Source organism: Battus philenor, unplaced genomic scaffold, assembly GCF_028537555.1.
Source record: "Battus philenor isolate CCGP_79_NKW_IND1 unplaced genomic scaffold, ilBatPhil1.0.hap1 SCAF_26, whole genome shotgun sequence".
Lineage (NCBI taxonomy): Eukaryota > Metazoa > Arthropoda > Insecta > Lepidoptera > Papilionidae > Battus > Battus philenor.
In genome coordinates this window covers 10,501,493-10,525,965 of record NW_027181689.1, presented here as the reverse complement: position 1 = coordinate 10,525,965, position 24,473 = coordinate 10,501,493, and the positions used below count along the sequence as shown (strand labels likewise).

Genomic DNA, 24,473 nt, shown 5'->3' with positions numbered 1-24,473 from the left:
TAAAAAAATTTTTTTAACGAAATTTTTTGTTTTTATTTTTTATGATACAGCATACAAGAATACATACAACCATAAATTTTCACCCCTCTACGATCAACCCTTCTTTTTTATTTGTAAATTAAAATATCAATTTTTTTTTGCAAAACAACGTTTGCGGGATCAGCTAGTATATGTATATATATAATGTGTGACTAAGCATTAAACTAGGGGACGGTTCGACCAATGGCTTATTTTTTTTATTTTTTAGTTAATATAAAAATTGAAAACTCTTATAAATCCTCATTTCTCATTTTTTCAGCCCACAGATGCCCACTACTGGGCATAGGCCTCTTCTAAAGATCGCCACGATGACCGGTCTTACATTGTCCAGCGACTCCCTTCGACTTTAACTATGCCATCGGTCCACACGGCTCGTGGTCGCTGCCCCAGCTTCTGGTCACTAGCTATGTGCCATGACCACTGCCACTTTAAACGATCAATTCTTCGAATTACATCCGTCACTTGGATTTTAATGCGAAACTACTTATTTCTAATTCGATATCGCATCCAAACTCCGATCATATCTCGTTCACTCTTTGGGTAACCTTCACAGAGATGTAATTACAATAGTAAAATTTTGCGTCAATAAAAAAGGGCGTGTTAAGATAATCAAATAAAAATGACATGTGTATTAAGATATCTATATATAGCATTTTATATCTCATCTAAATAGCATTATCTGTTCATCAATGCAATAAAAATTTTAAATTAAAATATCTATGTTTGCATGGACAGATAATAAAATATAACATAAGTATAATATGACTTATAACAATAGCGGAGTTTTAAGACATAAATTTCCTCTAATATCGAAATAATTACATACGCCATTAGAGCATTGAACTCTTTGATTGTTTTTTTGCAAATACATATATATTATCAAAATTTATCAATTTAAATAGACATGTAATTCAAAAAATATTACCCATAACTAATATTTGTTAATAAATAATTATTTTTAAAAATATAACATGTGCCTGCGTGTGTGTGGGCGTGCGTGTGTGCGTGCGCGTGTGTACATGTGTATGTGTGTGTGCCTGTGTTTATTTACACACAAGTTGTGATAGAGACTGATTTCTGAATATTTGATTAGATTCGTAATGTTACAGTGGTGTCATTTAGATCGCTAGAGTGGACGCTTCAAGAAGTAACCTGATGCGAAGACCCTCGGGAACGGAACACAGCTTGGGCTGCCTCTCAATGCTTTACCATAGCATACTGATTTAATTGCCACCATGGCTGCCATACTACAATTACAGCAGATTAAGAGGCCGCTGAATTTTCTACTGATTCTCCATGAGATATCTAGGCGCAAGAATCCCCTAGTGATGACCTTGTCTAGGGGTGTCAGTCATTGATAATACTATTGGAATATTCCTACTCAATGGCATACGAGAGAGAGGAATTTGGACTTGGTCGGTTGCTATTACCTGACTAAAATTACTGCCATTCCCCATGCATCTGTGACCCAGCGGTGGACCAGATCGTGGTGGACGTAATTACTTCCTGTCCCGTATATAGAGAACTTGTAATGACTTGTGAAGTGGACATGGGTGAGAGCAGTGCTTGCGGCAACATCGCTTACCTTTTGGTTGAGGAGAGCCGATACACTTTCTTAGTTTTGTTGTAAAGTCGTGAGTGACGTAATTAGGCAAAACAAAACCGTGTAACAAGTGTGGCGTGGGATGGGAGGCGATGCGTGAATGTAATATGAGTGAATGCCGTATGTTGAATGAATGCTGAATGATAAAATATGAAGGACGAAAGAGGGAGTAAAGAGAGAAATTTTAAAGGATGATAGAGGGAAGGTGAATGTAGGATGATGTATAACAAGATGTGGTAAATAGTGTTTTTAAAATAAAAAAAAATGTTACTGCCACTTCGGAAAGCGTTAGCGCTGAGAGAAGTGGCAGTAATATTAAACCTGTGGAAAGTTTCTATCTGAAACTATCGAGCTGTTTATAAATAGGAAGCATATCAAATGACGACGATTTTCAGATTGTTAGAATTATTTTTGTAAACTTTATTTATTTCATATAATACCCTATTGTGCAACTGACTGTATGAAATAAAATCCTATTACTAGGGTTGTGTATCCTAAAACTATCAGGTGAAATTACTTTTTGTCTATAACGTACCGATTCAGCCGAGTTACTTTAGACTCCTTGAGGTTAAATATTACAAAGATGTTTAAAATAAACACCTTCAACTTTCTGCTGGCAGAGTCTTAAATAATATATGTATAGGATCAAAGAAGGCAGCATCGCCTCCCTCATGGGTGAAGACAAAAGTCGCCCTACATTCTTAGAATTCTCCAAAAAAGTAGTACAATATACAATAGGAAAGAATAAGACTCGGAATTAAGTTGTAAATGGTCAAGCAATATCCCAAGTTACTTAGTTATAAATAAAGTAATGCAGGTTTAGTACACGTGAAAAGATAATAAAATAGCAATAACTGCATAAAAAATATAATATAAATAAAATGGAAAAATTTAGACAAAACTGTGATAGTGTAGCAAACTGTGGTAAAGAAAAGAAGAATATGGAAAGGAAGCTGATGCATGGGAGATAAATTGAATGTGAAGAAAGAGATTGTGAAGGACAGAAGGAAACTGTTATATAAGATATAAAAGGAGAAAGTGAAATGAAAGAATAAAATGAAAAATTGAGACAAAACTCTGATAATGAAGCAAACTGTGGTCTAGGAGCAAAGATGAGGGAAGAAAGGTGATGCACGGGAGACGACTTGAATGTGAAGAAAGATAGAGATTATGAAAGACAAAGAGAAACTGTTACATAAGAGATAAAAGAACAAAATTTAAAAAGGGGGACCATAATATAAAAAAGTCGAGCAAACTTAAATTTTTTTTTTATTTTCCAGTACCACTTAACACAAGGTCAACGCGGCCTGTTTTTGTAACATCTGTACATTAGGAATCTACATTATAATAAGTCACTTATTTATTTTATATATATATATATATATATATATATATATATATATATATATATATATATTTATATAAAATTAATCGCCAAACATCACTTACTGTAAAGTTTGAGGATGTCTGGATACGTGTTTCTCAACTATCATGGTGCCTAGATATTCTAAAGTTCTTATACATCCATTTATGTAACATATATAATTTTTAATATTAAAAGTTCATATTATTCACTTAATAAACTCAAATGATGTCTTATAAAGAATTTACTAGTAACTTGATTGCGTAATATAGTAAGTAAATTTCAATTCTAATTCAAAATAATTAAAAAAAATCCTATATTAATTAATTGAATTAGCCCCGGAGCCAAACTCGTGTAGAGTCACAAGTTACAGCCAGTTGAAAAGAAGAACGCTAGTAGGTTGTTCTACTCCTTGGCTCTTCGCGCTATAAAAGTACTGTGGAAGGAATTTCAACCCTTGTACGGATGTCGTGAATCCGTACGTCGTGTTGTCTTATGGAGGAGTTTGGAGAATTATTTGGTGTAATTTCGACGAACATTCTCCTAAAATGCAGTCTGTAAAATAGCGATAAACTGGCAACTTTTTGCTGATACTACAATCTTTTAAAAAACCTTTTAAATAAATATGCCAATACACCTATCCCCCAATTTACACGGTACTTGTTTTACACGTTTTCGCTTTTACACGGTTTTCACAAAAAAAATTCGAAGCAATTGTTAATAACCGATTCTATTACCATCTCTTATAATGTAAATATTTCTGCTTCAAACATCGAATCGGCACAAATAACTTCGAGTGATGAAAGTGAATTCGAACCTTCGATTCCGAAAAAAAGAATAAGAGTAATTTCTGACAGTGATAAAGGATAATAAAACACCTTTGGTTTTATTTTTAGTTCTTCCGTTTATTGTATTGGAATTAAATAAAAAACAGTGTTTCCGTATTATATTAAATATTTTAACTTGTCAATGCATTTTATTTTTATTTCTGTGTACACCTAAAAATATTTAAAAAACAATCACAACTGTTAAATAGCAAAATTATGCATTTTCTGCAAGCTTTTCGATTTACACGGTTTTGACTTGAAAATTTTAAATTTTTGATTTACACGCTTTTCTCAGGAACGTATCTACCGTGTAAATCGGGGGATAGATGTATTATTATTTTCAGAAGTAGTGCTGTTAAAAATACGTGTTAAGATGTAGTCCAATAAAAAATCATTACGTATTATAAAGTGTTACATTAACCGGCGATAAATATTGCACATCGACCTTTGGAAAGAAACAATCGGCTAATTTTGGCTTCGTAGAGCATTATCTCTGTCCCACACTACCTATGTGACGTTTTGTAATTTTTTCCTAATAGATACCGGACTGTTTGTATTTCGTGCGACAGAGATGACGCTCTACAAAGCCGTAATTAGCCGATTATCTCTTTCCAAAGGTCGATGTGCAATATTTATTCGCCGGGTACTGCACAAGGAAAATTTAATCACAATATTACAAGCCTTGTAATATAAGAAACAGTGAAGTTATTTTCACAACAAATAGATGTTTATTGTTACGATATTAAATAAATAAATAATTACAATGAAATATATTTTGTTTATTTTTTATATTCCAACACGTCTGACCAATATCTTTGTAGTTGTTGATTCATTAAAAGATTTATAGCAATGAATGTATAGCTCAAATAGTACAACCCACCAAAAAAATTAATGCCTTCAAAAGTAATAAGTAATTTATAAATAAAAGAAGCATAGACTGAAAAACTGTTTTTAAAATTCCCGTTACTACATATTAAAATTATTTATTGTTTACTATCTGTCCTTGTAGACTTTGTACCTGTGATGATAGGTCGTGGGTTCGATTCAGATATCTTATATAATTCACACTTTTTTCATTCATTATATAGGATTGCCACTGATCACAAATGTTTCCAGAGGACAGACAGCATCTACTTTATCTACTTTTACGGCTGTGTCAAAATTTCGAGAGCTAAAATCAGTTTGATGCGTGGGCAGAGTGCGTGTGCCACGATTAACTAATCAAACCAAGTATGTTCAAAAGGAAATTTAAAGTGGTCATCATTTCAAAATCACTTTATTCGGCAAGGCATTGTTAAGTAAGAAAAGGACCAATATTTAGCCACTTCCGCACATGCAGTGGTAGTCGTGCAACAAAGTGCACCGCCCGCCAGCCCAAACGAACTCTGTGTTTGGCACTAATCGCCCTGAAATATCTCATTTCTCTAAACATTTATTAGAGCCGGGACATAATTTACCGCACGGTCATTCCTATGACGTGCTGTATACCTGTAGGTATCTTGGTCCTTTTGTTACTTAAGATGGACTTCCGCAAGGTAACGCCTAATTCCATTAAATATTTAAGGCATTGTATGTACATATACCTATTGCTTTTCTGAAACTTCGTCTTTTTCCTATAATTTTAGAAATGATACAATTTGGGTATTTTAAATTAGTTTCCATTAGTACATTAAGCTTTAAAAATTTTAGCGGTTTTTTTAACAGTTTATAAAGATTGAGAAGTGGAAGCGCCGCGGGTAAGAAAGGTGAAATTTATGATCATAGGTTGCGCATTCGATTACCAGGATATAGTCTTACATAATTCAAACTTTGTGCAGTAATTATACAGGATTGCCACCTCACAAACATATTTCTAGAGGATAGGCAGCAGCGTCCCCTGCGTACTATAATACCACACAGCGATCGTCAACCTGCTTGCCAATCGTGATTATTATGGTATATCCCCCAAAGACATCTTTCCAATACCTTGCAGTTGGCATCTATGAGCTGAAACGAATATTTTAAAGTGTTTAATGGAATCAGGCGTTATATTGCGGAAGTCCATACTAAGTAAGAAAAGGACCAATATTTAGCCACTTCCGCACATGCAGTGGTAGATGCTTTGTTGCACGACTACCACTGTATGTGCGGAAGCGGCTAAATATTGGTTCTTTTCTTATTTTAAAGTGATCACTTTATACAGGTAAATGGAAATATGTTAAATTTCTTACCAATCACACAGTACATAAACAATTATGAAATAATTTAAACTCAATAACAATGGTTAGATAAAGTGCGAATATTATATCTGTTACACACAGTGTTTGGACTTATCGTGTCTTTAGGTCATAATGTGTCATAAGAGGCTATCTCCAAAATATATTTATAATAGTAAAGACATTATTTAGTTTTACTAAATACTATTGACTAATGTATATTCAAAACAATCCGATAAAACTGCTTGATCGTCTGCAACTCGCGTCATTTTCATTTCTTTTAAAAGTTTTCTTTACACAGAGTATACAAGAATCTTTTATTTAGATATTCAAACAAACAAATCACTCAAAAAATCTTAGTGTGTCTCTCGTATGTACATATAATTTTGAACATCTCTTTATGTTATAAGTCACCGCTAAAAAAATATTTAGTTATAATTAGATGTCATTTTTAGAAAATAGTTTGTATAAATAAAAGAATTTGAAATAAAAGATCAACCGTTTGGTGTGAAGGATGGATGGAGACTGACTAGTCGGAGTGGTTGAGTTTACGGGTAGCTAGAGAAACGAAGAGAGTGCTAGAGGAAAGTTAAGAGAATAGAGTTCAAGCTGGATATAACAGTTTTATCAATACACTTGTATAATCGACGAGCTACAGCTTAAATCTAGGTCCTGCAAGGCTTTTAAAACTTTTCACTTTAACATCGCCCATCTAAATCAGAGTTCCCCAAACTTTTTTGTATCGTAGACCGCTTTCCATGTTTTTCCGTTTTGGGTAGACCTACTTACCTGATATTGATTTCCTGCAAATTTCTTACTGTAGTGAAGTTTAGTGTTAAAAACTTAAAGTTAAAACACATGTTAATTAATAAATTTATTAATGAATTTAAATTAAAACTACTGTTAATAAAATTTTGTATCTATTATGTAAAATATACGTAACATTAAAAAAACTTAAAATAAACTGTAAATAAAATAACATAAGCAATAAGTCAATATTTTTAATGAGTAGGATGAACCTGATGCTTAAATAATAAATTATCAACATTTAGCGTCAATTTTGTAAGGGTTAATCTTAAATCTCCTCGGCTAATGATATCGAGTCTGTTTCTTTTTTTTTTTCGTTAGCAGATTGGTAACAGCGATGAACCCCCTTTCCACTAGATATGACGATGGAAAGAAAATTAAAAATTTTCTCGCTATATTCCATAATACGGGATAAGTAACGGGTATGTTGTTTTGCAGCCAGTCGTGGACCCACAATTTTATTTCATGGATCCCCAAATTTTTTTTGCTGACGTAGACCGCTTGCAGGTTGTCATAGACCCCTAAGGGTCGATATAGACCACTTTTGGAATCACCGATCTAAATGATTTAAGAGGTGGGCGGATTTTAAACCGGCATAACTGTTGCGCGGCCTGAGCTATAGGTGCAAAGAGAGTTAACGGGCTTCGCTACATTAAAAGACGTATTTGATTAAATGTCCCCTGCGTTCAGCTATTTCGAACTCTTCGAATCTGCAAGTGACACTTGGGCAGTCAACAAGTCACGTCGTAACAATGGCAGCGGCTAGCTGTATTTTACCAAGGCGTGGTACAGTAGTTTCGGTAGCACTATCTTAAAGAGATCTAAGCTTGCTTTCAGCGCTATACCATCTCCAACTTGATTATGCTAAAAATACAAACAGTATCCTATTCCACATTTTTTAAATGGCTGCGTTTTTATAGTTAATACTCGTGAAATTTTGACAGCGATAAAAGAAAAATAAATAAACGAAAGGATGCGATATCTAAAGACGAATAGGGCCTAACGTATTTTTGGCCCCGGTTTTGAGATCTCTTGTTCAACCCCTATCATGGGTGGACAATAAGGACCCTCCTTATTGGCATACAATAATTTTTCCTTTTTTTTCGTTTCCATACAAATCTTTCGCCTTTTTCAATGTCTTTCATTATCACCTTTAAATAATTACACAATATCGTTCCTTACAACGCCTCACTTCCTTCGCCTTCCATTCAGAGTTCTACAATTTTACTTTTATTATTTTTATCATTGGTGTAACAATTAAATTATTCTTATTTTTTATTTATCTTCCTAATATCTACACCGCACTCAATTTATATTTCTAATATCACAGCCATTTTAACACTCTTGTTTATTATTTTAATACCCTTTATTCTTTTTTTATTTTTTTTTTCATAATACCTATTAACAGAACTCTACTATTCCACATTAAGGAAGATCATTGCTCTCTCTTCAGATCACCTTATTTTTACAATCTCGGGACATCGATGGTAGTTTTCAATTGCGTGTATTACCTTTTAAGTTATTTTCTACGAAGCGGCATTGTAATCCTACCGTAATAATAAAAGATATTTAATTGTTTACGTTTGGTACAATTAAGAATTGTTATCAGAGTGTGTATCTATTATACTATTGTTAGTAGAGTTTTTTGCCTTTCGTTAGTTATATAATTATAATTGTACGCACTTCTTTTCAGCCGTTATTTCCACTGCAAGACAGGCCCCTTAGACCCATAGACCTTTTCTTTTTCTCTAATGACATTTTTAGCTCCTCTCATACATTCCCCCGTGTTAGAGACAAGGACACAATTTTAGGTTAATAATTTTTTTACTTTCTTTTTTATTTGCACACTCTTCTTATATCTTTTACTCTTTCTACCTTTTCATCTCTCATTCCTTCTCCCGTAGATTGACACGATGACCGATCCTATGCTGTTTACATCCAGCTACTTTTCGTGTCCATAACCATGTCGTTCGTCCCCCTCTTTGGGGGCCCTGGAGACTCGTGAACTTTGCAAGAGCGAATTGCCGCTCCCATTGCAAATTCAGCCGAGTTACGTCGGTGACATTAGTTCTTCTATTGCTCACAATCTAGTTTAATTATTTAATCAGTGCTTCAGTTCGTTTTGTTTTATTAAACGGTTTTATTTAGTTCGACCCATACGGAGTTTATTTATTTGGGTCAAAATTATAAATTGTAATTTAAGCACCATATGTTTGTCAGATTGACCTAAAATTTGGTACACACATTTAATTTAGATGACAATACAATATAATAAAATCAATAACATTATAAATCTAAGATGGCCGCCGATACAAATGGCGGATTACATATTTTTCCCTAACCCCCTCAATATGGGTATCAAATGAAAGGGCTACACTAGTAAAACACGATGATTATGTCAAAATTTAAAATTCAAGATGGACGCCGTTCCAATATGGCGGACTAGGTGTATATTTTTCCACAACCACCATAATATGGGTATCAAAAAACCGTTTAACTTAAAAGTTTTTTAAATCTATTTATTTTTATCATAATTTAGTGATATTTATCTATATTATTTATAATAAGCAATTATTATAATTAGAAACGACTAAAATAAAAATATCGACGTCTCTCGTGTTTTAGAAAGGGATGACCTTTAGCTATTTCAATGCGTATGATGTTAATATCGTTTCACAAGAGCTTCGTTATTGTCGGATCGGTTCAATCGGTTTCTGCTATAATCCGGTACATACCGGTTTTATAAAAATCATTGGTATTAGTTTATAATATTGTTAGTTAACTAAGTTAGTTATGGTTAGTTACTATTAATTATTGTGTGGAAGAAATAAAAAAAATATTTCAAGTTGATTCATTATTTTAACCTAATATATTTTTATTATTTTCTGATCACCAGTACTAATTAAAATACAGACAGTATTATTTAAGGTTCTGTATTGGAGACCACGGTCTTATGAAGGCAGTGTAAGACAAGGTTTACAGACCTTAAAATTAAATGCAGGCCGATTTCTACCTATCTCCGTACATCTCTAGGGGAGACTCATGTCCAACCATGGACATGTTCCGGCTGAAATGATGATTGTTATGATACAATTTGTTAAAAAGAGTTACTGTGATATTTATTAGCGCTAAAATCAAACAACATTTAAATGTGGAACAAAACCTTCGATTAAAACATTAGATGACAAACAACGTATGCAATCGCATAGTTTCTAAAACAAGCATCAATTGACTACTTTGAATCTGCCACACAAAACGCAATTTCATTGAATGCACATGCCATCTATGATACAATCATACTCGGTACATTCAAAATCGCACCGTTCTGAAACCGAGACACGTACTCATGTTTCCGGACGACGCGACAATAAGACAATCCATATATACTGCCAACCGTCATCGTCGTCATTCTAAAACCATTTGGTCTCGTTGGAAACTATGTGGAACGCTTGCCCCCGATCATACTAGATAGAAGCGTTGCAGGAGTTTCTTCCGCGATTTCTTCCAGTGCTAACGGTTTCCTGAAGTGGTAGTGGTTATATTTAATGGAATCAGGCGTTACCTTGCGGAAGTCCATCCTAAGTAAGAAAAGGACCAATTTTTAGCCACTTATACACAATATATTACAGTATAATAACTGCCGTTAAGTTTCGTCAACATATATAACACATTAATAGGTGAAATCAAGCTAACAACACTGTAGTTCTTGAATATTGAACGCAGATATATTTTCATGGACCCATGTTTACGAATTGTGAATCCCCTCTTCCTCGTCGAGTCTTCTGTGGATCCCAGGGTTCCACCTAGACTATTTTTGGAACTTCTGATCTAGCATAATGCTCTTAACGCCTAAATGATCATGATTCTTAATTTCAATCGTTTACCTAATTTGTTTCTGTCATAAGAATAATTTAATTTACATCAATAGTTCTAAATTCAAAATTAAATTTTTGATATTATTTTTAAACTGGCCAGCTTTAAAAACCGTCTATGCCTATAAACTTATTATAATCTGGTAGTCATGAGTAAGTAACGTTTATGTAATAAGCAAAGAGATTTTTTATATATTTCGATGAACATATTGCTAGTAGAAAAAACATTTTTTTCACATTTAGCACTCAAAATAGTGTCGCATCTCTTCCCATATCGTTATATATAGAACAAATATCGTCAACTTTAAAAAACAAATTATAACAAAACATCAACTCGAATTATTTCAATGTCAACTGGATTTTTTTAACTCGGCCGCCATCTTTGATAAATATATATTTTTTTATTATTTGTCAACCACAAACATATCATTGTTTGCTTTGTTAATGCACTTATTAACAATGCTCGGCTTTAAGATTGGCTTAAAAATTAAATTATATTTTATAAGAAAAAATATGTTTTTCATCCTAATTGAAGTGAACAATGTATGCGTAAAGTAAAACGCTTGGCAGTTCTATACGGAATGTTAATATTGACAATATTAAATGGATGTATATATATATATATATATATATATATATACATGTACATACAGTATACATGTATGAATATATATGTACATATAAATAATACCTTATTATGCAATAAATATATTTTTGTGTAATATACTAAATCTGGCCATAAACACAGTTATAATTAAATATAAACAAAATATAACCTTTGAATTTGGAATCTATCATTTATTTTTGTTCATTGTGTTGTCATATTTTCGCGCCAATATATTTTTAAATATCTTGCGTTATTAAAATGGAATGACGTGATAAAGAGAACCGAATCGCTGCGATTGCATTACATAAAGTAGGTAAGGTTTTAAAATATATTTTTTAAATCCATATAACAATATAGGTAATATGTACATAGCAATTAACAGGTTATAATATAAATAACATCTCAAAAACAATTAATTCACTTCGTATTTCGATTACCATACAATAGCGGTTGAAATTAGTTTTAACGGTAGTGTTTAATTATAAAAATAAGTAGCGGGGAATGTATTGAACATTCTCCGCTGTCGACCTCTCGGACTAAATGCCACGTTTTGCAATAACTTACTTTGATTAAAAACTCTCTGCGGCTGTAGAATTTTGTGCCATAAAATGCCACTAAATTACAACTATTCTATACAACATAAAATTTTGTTATGACATCAAACTTGAACGCTGTGTTGAAAAGAAAAAACATCTCTAGCTATCAATGGAATGTTTCTAAAATAAATTCCGGTACATGTACAGCTGTTCCCTTTACAAGAAACAAATCGAATGCCCACTTTAACATAGAAGTTATTTAAAAAAAAACACTGTTGGGCCAGTACGGCCTGCGATCAGCATACTCCGAAGACCTAAACTTGTTCGTCTATTAATCTTTTGGATAAATGTCCACGTTGAGTTTTCTGGTTCACGATCTTCACTTTAGAACCTGTAAAACCACAGAGGGCATCGATTCCCGGGTCACCCTCTGCCAATCCCCTGGAATATCTCGATTACCTTCGTTCATCTACAAACCTCCTCGTTCTTATCTTGATAAAATTTTTATTTCATTAAAATAAATGTATTTCATAACGCCATTTTCATTTGAACTCGTTACCTCCACCAGTATGATTTTCAGGGCCTTCTAGGGTACAGTATCTCTTCCGTATAGAACCTTTAAATCATAATTTTCGTTGCACATTGTTCATTGACGTCTATTCCTAAGTCGATGACTATCCGTCGGAATAAATACATCGATGTATAAAAAACATGACAAATATACACATTTTTAGAGAATCTTACATCCGTTTCTCTTGTTTACTAACAATACTTATAAATATTCGTCTGAATTTAATAATTACTGAATTAAAATCTTGTTCTTATTTTGTTAAATAGTGCAACCTTATCTTTATCAGGTAAGTCCTCCATTTCTGGACATGGGTCTATTTCATAGATATTTAATGGAATCAGGAGTTACCTTGCAGAAGTCCACCCTAAGTAAGAAAAGGACCAATATTTAGCCAGCTGTGTGTTTGGCACTAATCGGTGTAACATAACTCCTGAAGATGCCCCGTGGAGGGGTGAAACACGTGTTAAGTGATTTGACGGTGGCAGTTTTGTAATTCGCATTGTTTGCCGCATACCCATTTATCAGCGGGCTGGCGGGCGGTGTACTTTGTTGCACGACTACCACTGCATGTGCGGAAGTGGCTAAATATTGGTCCTTTTCTTACTTATCCATATCCATCATCCATACATTTCTAATTAGTTCGGTTGCAAGTGTCACATATTCGACGTTCCAAGACTTTAACAAGGTTATCTACTTTGTGGGTCGACGTTTCCTGAACCATCAAGCCTCTGCGACCATCTTCTCTTCGCGCTATCAACCTTAGAAGTAAAGAACAGAAATGTTTTTTTATTCTTATTTTGTGGGCAACGAGATATTATACATGTTTAAAATGGAAATAAATGCCGGTGGAAATAAATCAATGCTCTATACAGTGGCCTCATAATATACTTATGATAATATTTTGTACATTGTTAATTAAAATTAATTCAAAAAAAATTGGGAACGTCCATAGTGTATTTACTTGACACCTTGAAAAACTGGCTGTACTGAAGTTTCGACTACAAATTTGTTATATACGGAATCAGATTCTCCCACAAAATTCCGCAAAACATTATCGGACTACCATTTATGAAATTCGAAACGTATATTTTAGGTAAATTGAGTGAAAAAGCTTATTATTTAATAAACGAATATTTAAATGACAAGAATCCTTGGCAGTGATGTCGCCATTTTGATTTCATTTAGGCTATATCTGATAGAGTGTATATGTATAAATCTGTATTAAACTTTGTTAAAAGATGTGTTGTTGTAGAGTTCCTTTCTGCTTCTTCTCCACAACTACAACACCTTGCGAAGCAGATTAGAGTCAAAAATAAATTATAAGTTGACGATCAGTAAAAGTTCTTTTAAAAGTTCCAATGTAAACGAAATTTATCTCATCTTTATATTCAGACTATCCTTTGGGGAAAGGAATGGGCTATGTCAGATTTTTGGAACCCACCAGTGGGTTTCAATTTTTTTTTACTGCAGTCCCACGCGCAGTACTATTGTGGATATCCATCCCAGGTCTCAAACCATGGATGTCCTAAGGTTCGAGACCTGATTGATCATACGTCAGCCTCAGAATATACAGATCTAGACCAACCGTACTTGTCACTAAAAGAAAGTGTGAAACGACTGTGCGAAAAGGACACGTGACTCAAGCGTGTGAAAGAAACAAAACATGATTAAATAGGTTCCATAACTAGTTGCAGCAACTTTCTAACGCTTAACTAGTGTTGGGAGATATTCCGACTGACATTTATGTTAATTTTAGGTTATTATTTATTTAAAATTACATGATACGTATTTCTTTGTCGTTGACAATTGTACAAGTAATAAACAGTGTTGACAAACATGGCGAATAAATGAAAGGAATGGTACGTTAAAACGAACAATATAAAAAAAATAATTAAAGTAAAACATTGCATTACCACATACACAAATAATATCTATTTATATGTTAATATTTTTTGTATCTATGTATGAAGATCAGTACATCACGTATTCGTCGAATATTCTCGAAGAGTCATGAAAAATAATCATAAAAATGCCTCGACGTGAACGCGCGATGTTCACTCGACCACTACAACATTGTGACTGCAAAATCCGCACGATTTATGTTTCACACGCCACCACCCTCTCCCCGCGCCGTTTAATATTTAAAAACATAAATCTGCCATCTGTACTAGATTTATACATATAACAGACTTTTCTTAATCTGATATTGTATTTTCTTTGTTTACATTTATAACAATAACTAAATAGTATATAATGCAAGTTAATTTAAAATATTTCTCTTTATTTCTAGATCATTTTCGAAAAATAAAATGATGATTAATTCGACGTGTTGAAAACTATTACGTCACACATCAATCCAAAATGGCGGACGTCATTGAGAAGCCGAAAAGAAAAATGCTGCCGTTCTTCAGACAGGTAATTATGACAGTCCAGATAGAAACAATCTGAATTATCATTAATTGTTTATTTATTTTTTTATTATAATAATAATATTTTAATTTGAAGTTCGATTTTAAATTTATTTTTATTTTAATTTGTAATATATAAAATAAATTGTAATTAATCAAATAATATTAAAAAATTAATAATGTTTAGTATTAATTGCATAGAATAATGTTATTTTAATTTATATAAATAAATAATACATATTGATTTGTATCACTAATATTTACGAATAGTGTCCTCGTATGATAAGATCGCCCATTGTAATTCTTTATCTATAATTAAGAAACTATTTATGTTTTCTAGCGTATACAATAAAGAATATTAGGTAAATAAAAAAATATTAATCAACATATTCAATTAAAATCAGTACAAAGAATATATTAGCACGTATATTATTCGTATTTGCATGACCTTTGTGTTACAGAGATGCGCACGCATCTTAAACATTTCACTGTCATCGTGTTTTTATAACACGCATAAAGAAGTGTTACTTCAATTTCTTACAACGTATTATTCTTTTACATCATAGAAGAAGGGATTGTGGTAGGGAATTATATGTAAAAGTGATATATAAATATGTCGTATCGTTGTCGATTTTTCTTTATTAACACATTTGCTGCACGCAGTCATATTGACCTATGCTTACCTTGTGACGTGTGCGTAGGGAAAATTAGCATTCCCTTCTTCTCTGCAACAGCAATATCTCAATGATTATTTTGAACTACAAAGAGATGACTATTCCGTTAATTTATGTATTAAAAACAATGATATTTCAATGCGTTATTGATTGAAAGTTAATTTAAACCGACAGTGTCTGTGGGAAAATATGACCTGACGACGCTATGAAAAAAGTTCTCTTAGAGTCGATATGATATCACAACGCACTAGCTTAAACTCGCGACCAAACAGTGCCGCAGTTACCGTGTTAACGCGGATTCTACCGCGCGGTGTCCCTTTTACTTTACGAACAACTAGCGCCATCTGTTGACGCCGAAACTACAGAGCTCCGACATAAATACATAATATATAATTATTGCTAAATTCCATACAATGCCTCTTATTTTTTTATGTCAAGTCATTGCCCAAGCGCAACAGACGTTAAATACCTTAAGGTTTGAAACAATGTGCCGAGCAAGCTTATCAAGAAGATTCATAGTTTAAAAGGGCCCACTTTCGCCATTAATTGCGTATACAGTTTGGCGATTTTGTATATATTTTTGTTAATTAAAGCACCATGATCAAAACGTAAGGTGAATTGGTTATTAAAGTGTAAATTCTCTATTTGTTCCCCAAATTAATTTCATCTCATTCAAAGTAATGCCGTCCGATAAAATGCACTTTTGCCAACTCTTTTTTCAGTCCTCAGAACAGTCGGAGTGGTCTTTTTCCGGTACAGCATTCAAGACCTGCATCGATTAGGTTTCTATCTTCTCAACTGTGAAAACAGAATCCCCCCATTGTTCTTTTGAGTTTGGTGAATAGCCAGAATTCGCACGGAGCCATATCAGACGAATACGGTGGCTGCGCAACGATATCAGACTAGTTTTTTTATGCTTTTTTCAAAAAGCTTTTGCGATTTTGACACCTATCGAGATTAGACGAAAAATTTGAAAAATTTGAAGAAATTATTTTTTTTAAAAAAAAGCACGTGTAACCCGGAGATAATTAAATCTTTTGCCAACCTAAGAAGAAAAACCTGCCTTTCTATTACCCAGGAGTTTTAAAAGACAATCCACTTTACTTTTTGATCATTTATATATGTGTAAGAATAAAAAAAATTTGGTGGTAAAGATGCCACCATCAATCACTGTCTAAGATCATCACCATCTGCCTACAGCTCCTTGCGGTGAGCGGCGTCGTGATGTATATGATTGGAACTGGCGCCAACATTGCCTACCCTGGAGTGTTACTGCAGCAGCTTCGCCAACCAGACTCCGCCATGAGACTGACACCTGACCATGAATCTTGGATAGGTAAGTTTTATAAATAGGATGCCAGGATATGCAAAGACTTGTGGAAGCCGTGCTATACATGGATCTATATCTAACAGGGGCTTTATACATAAATATTAAATACTTTTTCCACTGATACTATCAGGTATGTCTTGGTCTACTGCTTCCGGTTTTGCTTGTACGTGAAGGCTTTAAACTAACTTATTTAACCTAAACCAAACTTACCGTGGGTAGTTTCCCTTTAAGTGGACCGATAACATAGTTAAGATCGTGAGAAGTGGATGCCGGCAGCGCAAGGCTGATCATCATGGCGATCTTTGGGGGTAGCCTTGCAGTGGGCGTCCATCGGCTGAAAAGAAGAAATTTAATGATGCTTCAATTAATTATTATGTGTACACTCTGTTTGGCACTAATTGGTGTAACATAACTCCTGAAGATGCCCCATGGAGGGGTGAAACACGTGTTAAGTGGTTTAACGGTGGCAGTTATGTAATTCGCATTGTTTGCCGCATACGCATTTATCAGCGGGCTGGCGGGCGGTGCACTTTGTTGCATGACTACCACTGCATGTGCGGAAGTGGCTAAATATTGGTCTTTTTCTTACTTAGGATGGACTTCCGTAAATAATATGTAATTAAAACTTAAATTCTATCATTATTGTATTCAGTAAATGTACATACATACAATTAATTAATTTCATTTTTCATTTAATAGATCATCTAATAGATTCAGGCGTTACTATGAGAAGTCCATCCTAAGTAAGAAAAGGACTAATATAAAGCTGCTTCCGTTAAGCAGCAGTAGTCGTGCAATGAAGTGCACCGCTCGTCCGCCCGCTGATAAATGCGCATGCGACAAACAATGCGAAACACAATCACTACCGATAATTCACTCAACACCTGTTTCACTCCTTCACGGGGCATCCTCAGGAGTTATGTAACACCTAATTCATTTCTAATAAATTAAATTGCATTTTATTTCGTAAAACATTTTTGAACTACCATTTGCAAGATTTAAAAGGTATTTTTACTATAAATTGACGTAAAAAACTTATAATTCTGTAATAAAAGAATATTTAAAAGACAAGAATCCTTGGCAGTGATGTCGCTTTATTATTTCGATTTCACTTAGGCTACATCTAATAAAGTGTAAATGTACAAATCTGTAAACTTTATTAAAAAATGTGTTGTTGTGGGATTTTACTTACATCTCCACAACTATAACACCTTGCGAAGCAGAGCATAGTCAAAAATAAAAAAGATAAAATAAAATGTTGACGACCAATAAGAGTTCTGTTGAAAGTATGTTGAATAAATTAATTTTATCTTTATCTTCATCATCAAGTCAGCAAAGATCACCACGTTTATCAGTTTTGCGCTATGCACTTCCCGTGACCGTGTATATGTGGTCCGTCCTTGTATCACGACCTGTCAATTTTGTGAAAGAAGCGTCGAAAATAAAAATACAACAAAATAATATTCTTATTGGATAATATTGTCCCTGAGCATATGGCAAAAAAATGTTCTGGACCAGACTTATACGTATATTCTACTTTCAAAAAACATATATACTAATACAACTTACCGTTCCCTTGGAAACAAATTTGCACAATACAACTAAGGTGAAAGACCTTGTGTACGAAGTAACTAGGAATAAGTTCATAGTAAATCTGTATGCGGTAGTAACTTAATTTGAAATAATATTTATAATACCGCCTACCAATCATATGCCGCGCGTCCTCAGTTTTCGCGCTTGCGTAGACCGATCGATTGACAGATAAGCGAAAGCATTTTGACAACTGTGATTATTATATAGAATATATATATAGAAGCTTTGCACAATTCTTAATCCTCGAGTCACGATTGATGATACCCAGAAGCTATCTAAGAGCTCAACGGCTTTCCAATTCGAAGGTATAGTAATATGTACCGAGATTCCTGAGGAGCCTTCGAGCTTCGCCACTGCACTTTTCAAAATCCGAATCGTTTCCGGGGTCGGCCGCCCGCCTATTAGGACCCGCATAGAAGCCACGCTCTCACACAATCTTTAGACTAGTCTCAAACGTGTCACACAATGATGCTATTACTGCATCCGTATAAATAACCATGGAATTTGAAGCATGGCTTCTATAATCTGAGCTTTACATAGGCGGATATAGCCGCAGTCGCTCACGGCATTCATACATGCGTATGATGCAACAAAATCAAACGTTACACATGTCACTATCCGAATTGTTTGAAGGAGCGATTGCCGGCCCACATTATCTCGAAGGCGATTCGAGGTAGAATCCGTATCCTACCTTAGATCGCTACCATCCCAACCCATCACATTCATCACATGTACAGTTGTTACTTTCCTGCGATCATCATCGTGCAACTGGAATGCGGGCAAGCCAGTAATTCTTTAATCAAGTCCAAGGACGCTTTAGTTCCGTGAACCTATTACCGATAAAGCTGTAAAAGTCCTCGACGCTCTACCGCCTCGTACCCGTAGAATCCACAAATGCCATTTAAGCAGTGAGAGAACTTCTTGTCTTGTTTACATATGACTCATCTTCAACAACGCCACCGCAAAACGTCATCGCTTTGACAGACATTTTTACAAAGTGTCATTCATACGACGCGCGACCGTTTGGTACTTTTAATTTACATACTTTATTTGTAATTTAATTTATGAAAATCTATTATTGAGTAAAAATAAAACAAGATTGTAGAATAAGAAATGTATAGATACATAGAAGAACCAACATCACCGACGTAGCTTGATGTATTATTCGTGTGAAGTGACAGGTTTTTGGTACTGGTCGGTGTAACATTACTCCTAAGGATGCCCCGTGGAGGGGTGAAACACGTGTTGAGTGAATTAACGGTGTTAGTTGTGTTTCACATTGTTTGCCGCACGCGCATTTATCAGCGGGCTGGCGGGCGGTGCACTTCATTGCACGACTACTGCTGCATAGCGGAAGTAGCTATATATTAGTCCCTTTCTTACTTATCACATGACAACCGATGGCCGTTTGGACCAAAAGGTTTTCGAGTGGCGACCAAGAGCCTATAGACGTGGAGAGGAACGCCCTCTGCTAGATGAACCAACGACAGTTAAGGTATTGGAAGGTCGCTAGATGTAGGCAGCGATGCACCGGTCGTCCTGACGATTTATTTTTTATTTTTTAATATCTCATTAGCCGATATCTAGGGAAGGACACGGTCTTTTTATCGTGTTAAATATTTTTACACGTTTCTATTATTATTTTCTTTCTCTTTTTACATTCTACACGTCTATTCTACTCGTCTCGCTTACACGCTATCTTCCTTTCTTCTCTTCCGCGTCTTAAATACTATAGTAAATTATTTATTTATATCACAGTACAGTTTTATCAATTGTATTTTTCTCCTCCTTTTATATATATATCTTATCTGTTCTATTAATATACTTTTTAATTTTCTATTATTCTATATTAGTTTACGTGGCGATCTTTGAGAGTTGCCTGTGTTTTGCAAAATGCAAATCCCATGACACGATATTATATTTAAGTTTGTCATTCTTTCATACATAAATAATGATAGACTTGTTTCAATTGTTAACTTCGGGAAGTATCAAATCAACCGCCATTATATCAAATCGTTGTACAAATTATATCGCATTCGTTACATGACTTTGCAGTAATTTTAAACTATAATTTACATTTAATGTCTATCCGTTTTATATTCATGTGCCTCTAATGATATATTGATTGTAAGCAGATGTGAAGAAAAAAAATATACGCGATAACCTTGGTGAACAACTAACAAAAAACTCATCTCTGATTTAGTTTTTGTTCCTTCGATACACGTTTTTGCATTACATATTGTATTTACATATATAAATTATGCTAAAAAAATTATTATAACGAATTTAAATTTAAGTACGATTATTAATATATTTATGTGTGAAACTGTGTTACATATATATAAGAGGAAGAAAATTAAATAAAAAATCTGTGATATTGCAAATGTAAAAAGACCTAACTGCAGTGATTGAGGATGGATGAAAGGTTAAGGAAAATTACAGTGGAAGAGAAAAAGAGAATGAATTGCGGAATGAAAGAGCAGCAAGATGGATATTGTGTGGAATAGAAGTGACAGTAAATAATTAAAGAGTGGGAAAAAAAATTAATAACAATAATAAAATCCTTGTTCCCACATAAATAGGGGTGGAGAGAGAGGTCCCCAAAAAATTGTGCCATAAAAAATTATTTATGTGGTTTATTAATAAATTTGCTAAAATATTTCAAAATTTCTTTAAATACGTAAAATTCGTGACTAGCACGCATAAAAGCAAGCGTTGTTTCAAAATAATTTGTAGTGCTAAAATCAATTAGTTTTTATATATGATTAAAGCAATCAAGTTTGAGTAAGTAGGGTTAAGTTAGGTACGAACCAGGGGTGGATCAGCTTCTCCATGGGATATGCATTCGTGGAGGTCCGATGGCACCTGCAAAGGTACGAAGAACGGGGAATCCCATGACCTTGTACTAACCTTTCCTCAGAGGGCAGGGTATCTCATGTTTATTCAGAAGATTTCCCACCAAAACCAAAAAGAAAGAATTGAAAGAAAGTACTTAAAAATGTTCTAATGCACATAAGTTAAATGATCCAAACATCAATAACTAAAAAACATAAGATCTTTTTAATATATTTTATTTCACAGATTACCAATACAGTCCCTTTAATGGTTATTATATTTAAAAAAAAATACATATCTTTTGTTTTTTATAGACAAACTAACTGTACACGCGACTTCGTTCACGTTGAATTTTAAAAAAAATAGTTAAAGAATTTTTCTCGAATGTTAGTAGCCAATGTTACTGCGTATTACATAAGCAACCTGCCAGTATAATTCCCGTCAAAATCGGCTCAGCCATTTCAGAGATTAATTCCAAAAAAAATAGTATATGCACCTCATGTGTATTCACATGCATGTAGTAAAAAGAAATTGTTTTATTATTACAAACAGACACTCCAATTTTATTTATTTGTATAGATTATCTAATATATAAAATTCTCGTGTCACGGTGTTCGAACTTGAACTCCTCTGAAATGGCTCGACCGATTTTTACCAAATTTTATATGCGTATTCAGTAGGTCTGAGAATCGGCTACTATCTATTTTCCATACCCCTAAGTGATAAGGGTTGTTCACCCTTAATTTTTTTTTTAATTTTTTGACGATTTTTTTTGTTTTTATTTCTTTACGATACAGCAAACAAAAATACATACAACCCTAAATTTTTACCCCTCTACGATAAACCCTTATTTTTTATTTGTTAATTAAATTTTTTTTTGAAAATTGAGTTTATATTCCGCCTCCATTTTAATTAGCTTGCAAAATTCCGTTAGCCGTTTCCTGTATTTCGTAATGCATTGACCACTGTTATCTTTACGTAATAAATTAAAATTACGAAAGTAACACTCGAATTATGATAAAATTGTTTGATGCCATTTATTTTTGGCGTTATGTTAAATTCACAGATAAAAACGGTCATTATTATTTTCTTTATACATTGACGTCATATAATTTATTACATTCGAGCTGTCAAACCTGTTTGTGTTCAATAATTCGCACGTTTATTTAAAGAGTTGAATGAAATCGGTATATATTTACAACGTAAAATTATTATTACGTTTTTTGCGGAAGATACGAATTTTACGCTCGGTAATTAAAAATAATTTTATATTCTTAAGAATTAAAAACTAATTTGCTTGGCATATCTTTTGACCTGTCTTACCACCTGTATTGTTGGTTAAATTTGATAGTGGGTCACATGGAGGCTAAATATGGGCACAAAACACTTTTAGTAGTAACAGCGGTTGTTTTTTGCGTGACTTAAACTGGTTTCCAAGTAGCATTTGCAGATTGTGCAGGTTAAAAGGGTAGGACGCAGGGCGCGATTTGTCTAAATCATGGTTGCACAGACTTATTAAGACTATGGGCCACTCGGGCAAATCATGAATTGATGGCGGGCCGGCCGCCAGAAGTATAGGTAATTAAAGACAATAAAGAATTGATAATAATTAGAATTCAATATTTTTAGAATGTACGAGAGTATTATTTTTGCTGTTGGCGGGCCACCAGTATTCGACCGGCGGGCCGCGGTCTGTGCATCCATGGTCTAAATGATCATCAGTGTACTCTGCGTACCATAATACAGTACCCGCCGATAAATATTGCACGTCGACCTTTAGAAAGAGACATTCGACTAATTTCGGCTTCGTAGAGCGTTTTCTTTATCGTACGAAATTTAAACAGTGTGTGGAACAGAGATAATGCTCTACGAAACCGAAATTAGCCGAATGTCTTTTTCCAAATGTCGATCTGGTATTGTACTACACTGCGATCGTCAACCTGCGTGCCAAGCGTGGCGATAATGGCGTGGTGATATCCCTCCATAGATATCTTTGAGTGAGGCATATGTCTTGTAGCAGGCATTTATAGATTGGATCCCATCCTCTGGAAACTCGTTGTCAAGCAGTAGCAATCATATGTAATTAATACACAAAGTGTAAATTATGTAAAACTGAATCAGAACTCGAGATCGCCAATCTCAGTCTGCTACCACTAAGCTACCATTGATCTCAATAAAATTTTAACGATTATATCCCAAACTAAAAGATAAATAATTCAATTTCCAGCATCCATCCTGGGTCTGGCGTTGATCTCGGGAATTGTGGTGGCGCCGTTCAGCTTGCAGAAGCTAGGTCGTAAGGTGACGAACCAACTGAGCACCCTGCCTGCTATGGGAGGTTGGGCTCTCCTGGTGGCAGCCAAGGGTCCCACTGCACTCCTCATCAGCCGATCTCTACAGGTAATCGAGGATTTATAATAATAAAGTCTTACAACAAAATCTCTTTATCTATATTTGAAGTCATTTCTACTTGAAATCAGTTGTTTACCATATGAATCCCAGAAGAGCCTGATTTCAAAAATAATTAATTTAAAAAACCCAATTGTTCAGGTCAGAATCGAACTGTGGATTTTCGTCGCATTAGTTGAGTTTTTCGTTAAAGCAAAATCTATGTCAATACGTTCTTACCATCAGCATGTTAGCGAAACTCAAAAATACTCTTACACATGGAAACACTTGACATAGGATGCTATACGCTCTCTATGAATGGTGTTAAATGTATCAAACCCAGCCGCTTTAATAATTTCAGAAGCTAATAAATTGTCCTAAAATATTATTAATCTCCTATGCTTGTATATGACGTTTTCGTAAAATTATTCCAGCTCTGATACACATAGAATGATCGGTAAAATAATATAGTGTTAATTCCATCACAATACTTTTATAACTCTATGCACTTCAATTATACTTTGTTTAGTATATATTGCGGTAACAATTGTATTGAAATTGCGAACAATTGTTCGTTATGTGTGTGCGTATTCTGTCAATTGTTAGGTCAAACATAAAGTCAAACGTCAATAATCTTTCGTGACACGGTAAACATTCTAATGGAACGAGATTGCGTCGTAAAACTACGTATCCATTTTATTTTAAATACCATTGACTTGATTGATCGAAGGTTGAATTAATATGATGCAACCATTTAAACATAGACTTCACCTCCATCAATATTATTCTGACAGTTTGACAGTTATATTTGAAATTGGCGTTATG

General features: G+C 34.0%; 1 protein-coding gene across 1 annotated transcript in view; it reads left to right on the top strand.

The window, feature by feature from the left end:
- LOC137925200 (facilitated trehalose transporter Tret1-like) overlaps positions 1 to 24,473 on the top strand; it is a 35,977-nt gene that overhangs the window by 9,296 nt on the left and 2,208 nt on the right. The window contains exons 2-4 of the mRNA XM_068768604.1: positions 14,711 to 14,835; positions 16,703 to 16,838; positions 23,488 to 23,660. Coding sequence (XP_068624705.1) covers positions 14,782 to 14,835; positions 16,703 to 16,838; positions 23,488 to 23,660 — 363 coding nt within the window. The 5' untranslated portion in view covers positions 14,711 to 14,781. The remainder of the gene's footprint in view (positions 1 to 14,710; positions 14,836 to 16,702; positions 16,839 to 23,487; positions 23,661 to 24,473) is intronic.